Genomic DNA, 5,889 nt, shown 5'->3' with positions numbered 1-5,889 from the left:
TGCGATGGGTGGGCGGCCGGTCGGTCGGGTGGCGGTCGGGTGGCGGTCGGTCGGCCAGTCGGTCGGGTGGCGGTCGGTCGGCCAGTCGGTCGGGTGGCGGTCGGTCGGCCAGTCGGTCGGGTGGCGGTCGGTCGGCCAGTCGGTCGGGTGGCGGTCGGTCGGTCGGTCCATGGTCTGCTCGCGACTCGTGGCCACCGCACTCTCGCCAAGGGTGGTGGTGGGCATGGCGAGCGGACGGTGCACCGTGATCGATAATGAACGTCCTCATGCTCCTGGAGTGGTACGTATGATGATGCTCACTGGCTTTTCCTGGCTCCCGTTTCCCCCTTCTGTGCCCCCTCCCCCCCCTCTCCTCCACCTGCGCCACCTGCTCTTACCCCCATTTCGGCTGCCGCATTTCGCCAGACTCACGCCATTCCTTCTTGGACATTCCTTCCGACTCGTCCACGCATCAACACCACCGTCAAACTCCGCCTCTGCCTGCCGTCATGGCTCGACTCGTCTCGGCATGTCATGCGTGGCCTCGATCCACAGCTTATGGCGCTTCCCAGCGACATGAGCACATTCTTGAGGGCAAGTACAGACCGGCTCAAGCTCGCCGAGCCGGCAAGCACAGTGTTTGCGCAGAGCGGGGCCATCATCGATGCGGTCACTTGGATCCGCGACGACGATGTGGTCTACGTGGCGTCGGGCGAAGCACCCCAGTTTGGCCTCACAGTCGAGTCGCGCGCCGTCGCTCGCGGCCGCTGTACCCTTATCGCCTCTCTCGCGGCTGCACCGCCGTCCGGGCTCACGCTTCCAGGCATGCCGCCGCTGGACGCGGCCGAGAGCTCAACACAGATGCCCGAGGCGGCTGTTGTTGTTATTCCGAACACCTTTGCCGATCTGCTCACGGTCGCTTCGCGCGAGCTCGGCATCAACGCCAAGATGGTGTACACTGAGTCGGGCGGTCTTGTGCGGTCGGTCGACGTCATCCAGAACAATGACTTGCTGTTTGTCTCGGACGCGCCGCGGCCGAAGCAGCTGCAGCGTGTGCTCTCGGTTGTCTCACAGCGGCACGATACGGCCGAAGGCTCGGATCTGTGCTCGGTCTCGGACGACGGCTCGGTCCTCACCACCCAGACCGCCGTGGTTGTCTCGTCGGCGGTCTGCATGCCGGGTCCCGGATCGGCGCCGTCGCTCTCAGCTGCAGCGCTGGCGTACTCGTCGACGGACGGTGGCGACGGCCTTCTTGGCTCGTCGCCGGCAGTCTCGATGGCGCCGCCGCCCAACTCGGACTGGGTCTCGCTCAATGTGGGCGGCCAAGTGTTTCACACGTCGCGCACCACCCTCTGTCGCGATCCGGACTCGATGCTGGCCAGGCTGTTTGGCCGCTCGCAACGCGACTCGGGTGACGGCTTCGAGTGGTCGTCGGCCACCGACGCGTCCGGTGCCGTCCTCTTTGACCGCGATCCGCGTTACTTTGGCCCGCTCCTCAACTACCTTCGGACAGGCGTTCTCATCCGCCCCGACGACGTGTCACTCGAAGGCCTCCTGCTCGAGGCCTCGTTCTTCCAAGTCACGAAACTGGAGGAGCTCATTGCGTCTGAGCTCGAGGCCGAGGCTGCCTCTGAAAACTCGCCATACCAGAGGCGATACGTCGTCCTCACTGTCAAGGGTGCAGGCGTCAAGCTCATCGAAGGCCCCGTCGATGCCGTCATGAAGCAGCTCAACGGTGGCGTTGTCCCCCCGCGCAAGCCGCCGTTCTCCGTCGAGTCCGACGATCTGCACACTCGTGTTTACGGGCTCACAGAGCTCGGTTGGCTCCTCAAGAACTTTAAGCTCTCGGAGGTCCTCGACGCGCTCCGGGCCGAGGGCTGGGTCCTCGTCCAGTCCTCGGCCGCCTACTCGTCGTGTTCCATCGGCCCGGGCAACATCTCGTCAAAGTCAGACGAGGACACCGAGCACCTCTTCATATTTGCCCACAAGTCGGGCATCTACAAGATCTTCAATCCCAAGTAACGTACCCCCCTTGCGCTTCCGGCATCCTCGCCTCTGCGCGCACAGCCATCCACCTCACCAATCACACCCACTCTCTCAAACCACTCATCAGCTCAGCCAGACCTTCCCGATCAGTTCTCATCGTAGCCCGCCATTCACGGCCCGTCCGCCCCCCCCTTCCCCCTTCCCCCTCCGCTCCTCCCCCTCCCCCTCCTTCCCGCCCCACCCATCGCTCAACTTGCGACGGTGTCGCGTCGGAACCGGACGACCGACCCACATCAGCCACGGCCCCACACACACACACACACACACACACACACATACAAACACACACACACACACTACTCCGACTACTACACCTCTCTAACTCTATCTCTAACACTTCCTATGGCTGCGCGGTACGCCCAGTGGCTAGCCGGGGCCAACGCGCGACTCAACGCGTTTACCTCGGTCACCCCGCCGAGCGCATGGAGCGGACGTGGGGCGGGAGGGCATGGGGCGACGGCATCAGGGGCGACAGGGGCTGGGGCTGGCGTGAGGATCTCGATCAAGGACAACATCTGTACTGTTGAGGAAGATGGCCCGAGCACGGCAGCATCACTGCTGCTTGATGACTACGTCTCGCCGTTTGAGGCAAAGGCAGTGGCGGCGCTCAAGGCTGCGCTACCCGATGCTGTGATGGTGGGCAAGACCAACTTGGACGAGTTTGGTATGGGAGCACACTCGCAGAACTCGGCAGCTGGGCCGGTCGTCTCGCCTTGGCATCCGGCTCGCTCGCCGGGAGGATCGTCGGGCGGGGCTGGTGTCTCGGTCGCCATCAACGCTGCGCACATTGCGCTTGGCTCGGACACCGGCGGATCTGTTCGTCTGCCTGCGGCATACAACGGTATCATTGGCATCAAGCCGACGTATGGGCTTGTCTCGCGCCGCGGGCTCATCTCATACGCCTCTTCGATGGACACCATCGGCGTGCTCGCGGCCGAGCTCGGCATGGCCGCCACTGGACTGGACGCCATTGCAGGCTTTGATGCCGACGACGCCACCTCGTGCCAGGCGCCTGACGCCATTACCGCACTGGGATCGTATGCAGATGCCGTTGAGGCCGCTCCCGAGCTGGCCGGCAAGCGCATCGGGCTGCCGCGTTCGGCGCTCATTGCTGAGCTTGCGCCCGAGGTCAAGCAGCTGTGGCGAGAGGCGGCGCGGTCGCTCGAGGCCGGCGGCGCGTCAGTCGAATGGATCGAGCTCCCGTCGCTGCCGGTCGCCCTAGCAGCGTACTACGTGATTGCCGCGGCCGAGGCTGCATCGAACCTCTCGCGGTACGACGGTTTGCGGTACGGCAACGGAGCCGCCGGGCGCGATACCGTCGGGTACGACGCTGTTGTTACTGCCAACCGCACCGCCGGCTTTGGCCCGAGGTCCGCAAGCGGATTCTTCTGGGGACTCATGTGCTTTCTGCTGCGGCGTACGCCGAGTACTACGTTGCCGCCGGGCGCGTCCGTGCCGATCTGGCCGCCGAGCTGGCTGCCGCCTTTGGCCACGTTGATGCACTGCTGCTACCCACGGCGCCAACACCCCCACCACGCATCGATGGCACTGTTGCTGATGACGCGCCGCTGGATCATGAGCTTGCCGCCTACGCCAACGACGTCTTCACCGTCCCCGCCAACCTCGCTGGCCTGCCGGCCTTCTCGCTCCCGCTCGGCACCGCCAGCACCGCCGATGGCATCCTTCCGCTCGGCATGCAGCTCATTGGCCCAGCGTTCTCTGAGCACACCCTCTTTGGACTCTCGGCCCACCTCCTCGACGCTTTTGCCCATGCTGCACCGCTCTCCCACACTGCCGCATGGCACCAGCAGCCATATGATGGCTGATGCCAATGGGTGTTGCGCACGTGTTGCGCCATCCCGATCTGCATATCCCGTGATAGGTCGTGGTAAATGCCCCGAGAAAGGCCGACCGTGTGCCGTCGTCGACCAGTGACCTCTTTGCGTAGTTTGCCAGCGACCACTTTGTGCTGCCATCCATCAACCACCTCATGCCGTTGTCAACAACCCCATGCCCATACTATACCACCATCAACAACCCCCATGCCGTCGTCAACAACCCCATGCCGGCATCAGCAACCCCATGCCTATGCCACCATCATCGCCCATCAACAACCCCACAGCCCGGCATCAGCAACTCCATGCCTATGCCACCATCATCGCCCATCAACAACCCCCATGCCGTCATCAGCAACCCCATGCCTATGCCACCATCATCGCCCATCAACAACCCCACAGCCCGGCATCAGCAACCCCATGCCTATGCCACCATCATCGCCCATCAACAACCCCACAGCCCGGCATCAGCAACCCCATGCCTATGCCACCATCATCGCCCATCAACAACCCCCATGCCGTCATCAGCAACCCCATGCCTATGCCACCATCATCGCCCATCAACAACCCCCATGCCGTCATCAGCAACCCCATGCCTATGCCACCATCATCGCCCATCAACAACCCCACAGCCCGGCATCAGCAACCCCATGCCTATGCCACCATCATCGCCCATCAACAACCCCCATGCCGTCGTCAGCAACCCCATGCCTATGCCACCATCATCGCCCATCAACAACCCCACAGCCCGGCATCACTTCAGTTGCAATTCCCCAGCAACCCAACGGTGACACGATAGATGCCCAGAGAGGTAGGGTAGGGAGAGGGGAGAGAGAGGGGGACACAAGCACTGCACTGTCACTCTGACAACAAGTAAGAAGAGGATCATGGTGCACACTACGTTCGCGGTGGTGGTGGTGATGGCTGCTGTGGTTGTGCTGGCCATGACGGGCCATGCTGACGAGCTCACTTTTTGCAACTATGTCTCAGGCGAGACGCTGGTCCTGTCCAACACGGCGGTGAGTGCAGAGAAGACGGGCGATGTGGCCTTTGCTCGTTGTGCTGTCCTCGATTATACTCCGGCGGTGACCATCAACCTCAAGATGACCTCTTCCAACGATGGGACCAACATCCAGCAGACGTACACGCCTGCTGCCCGCCGGACCGATCGTCGTCTGTTTGCCGTCAAGACCTCGACCTCGTCGGTCTCAGAGTCCTCGTTCTCGCTCATCTCTCGCCCGGCAACGCAGGCACGGAACGATACCACCTCGATCATGGTACTCAACGCAGGCCTTGACATCGCCTCCGACATTGTGATCGATGCCAACTCGGTCACCTCATCGCTGGGCTATCTCTCAGCCACCACCTTTGTGGCCCCGCTCGACTCGGACGTCTCGCTCGACGTGCGTGAGGCAAACAAGAACAACGTGATCGCCCGTGCCACGCTCGGCCTGCCGCTGCTCCGGAGCCAGGAGGAGAAGACCATCGCAGTGGTGCTGTACGGGACGAACAAGGGTGGTTCTGGCTCGTACCGCTTCTACGTCACCACCGAGTCCGGATCGGACCCCTACCCCTCGGCCGGCATCACCACCACTCCCGTCGCTGCTGCCGCCGCCGTTGCCATGCTCATCTCGGCCGTCTTTGCCCTTGTCCTATGAGTTAGAACGTTCCGTGTTCCTCCCATCCTCTGATCTCACTCGCTCTCCCACTACCATGAATCTATGAACTCATTGACTGCCCACACTCCCTACACCCCATCATCCCCATTACAGCCCTCAACTGCTTGACGCTGTGATCGCCACCTGATGCCCCCCCCCCCCCTCTCCACCTCCACCTCCTCACCGTGTGGCATGAACCCCAATCTTGTGGCATCCCCCTCACCCCGTCAACGCGCCAAAAATCGAGTAGGATGGCGGCACAGGGGCTGCGCTTCACAACGGGCACATCGCCCGGCCTCATGTTCGCCTCAGATCCCGAACTCACCAGCGCGCACCAGCCGCCCTATACAACAGGTTTCATCGGGCGCTGA

The 5,889-nt window shown here is 62.9% G+C and overlaps 3 protein-coding genes across 3 annotated transcripts in view; all 3 read left to right on the top strand.

Annotated features, from left to right (window-relative positions):
• Positions 1–202: 202 nt before the first annotated feature.
• On the top strand, positions 203–2,096 carry AMSG_09031 (BTB/POZ domain-containing protein KCTD9). The gene is made up of 2 exons (XM_013899520.1): positions 203–280; positions 535–2,096. Exons 1-2 carry the CDS (start codon positions 224–226, stop codon positions 1,999–2,001), a joined length of 1,524 nt encoding a protein of 507 aa, XP_013754974.1. The 5' UTR covers positions 203–223; the 3' UTR covers positions 2,002–2,096.
• Positions 2,097–2,355: 259 nt separating this feature from the next.
• AMSG_09030 (aspartyl/glutamyl-tRNA(Asn/Gln) amidotransferase subunit A) lies at positions 2,356–3,931 on the top strand. The gene is made up of 2 exons (XM_013899519.1): positions 2,356–3,360; positions 3,396–3,931. Exons 1-2 carry the CDS (start codon positions 2,368–2,370, stop codon positions 3,849–3,851), a joined length of 1,449 nt encoding a protein of 482 aa, XP_013754973.1. The 5' UTR covers positions 2,356–2,367; the 3' UTR covers positions 3,852–3,931.
• Positions 3,932–5,769: 1,838 nt separating this feature from the next.
• AMSG_09028 (Rieske domain-containing protein) overlaps positions 5,770–5,889 on the top strand; it is a gene marked incomplete at both ends in the record, with an annotated part of 1,210 nt that continues 1,090 nt past the window's right edge. The window contains one exon of the mRNA XM_013899518.1: positions 5,770–5,819. Within this exon, the coding sequence (XP_013754972.1) occupies positions 5,770–5,819 (50 nt within the window). The remainder of the gene's footprint in view (positions 5,820–5,889) is intronic.

Source organism: Thecamonas trahens (genome assembly GCF_000142905.1).
Source record: "Thecamonas trahens ATCC 50062 unplaced genomic scaffold supercont1.44, whole genome shotgun sequence".
Lineage (NCBI taxonomy): Eukaryota > Apusomonadida > Apusomonadidae > Thecamonas > Thecamonas trahens.
Note: the sequence above shows the minus strand (reverse complement) of the source record. Positions and strands in the feature narration are given on the sequence as shown.

Bases quoted from the DNA above. Each gene is read 5' to 3' on its own strand.
- AMSG_09031 (XM_013899520.1), top strand. From the start codon at position 224: ATGGCGAGCGGACGGTGCACCGTGATCGATAATGAACGTCCTCATGCT. The intron at 281-534 runs GTACGTATGATG...CTCGATCCACAG, and splicing joins GTCCTCATGCTCCTGGAGTG to CTTATGGCGCTTCCCAGCGA.
- AMSG_09030 (XM_013899519.1), top strand. From the start codon at position 2,368: ATGGCTGCGCGGTACGCCCAGTGGCTAGCCGGGGCCAACGCGCGACTC. The intron at 3,361-3,395 runs GTTACTGCCAAC...CTTTGGCCCGAG, and splicing joins CCGTCGGGTACGACGCTGTT to GTCCGCAAGCGGATTCTTCT.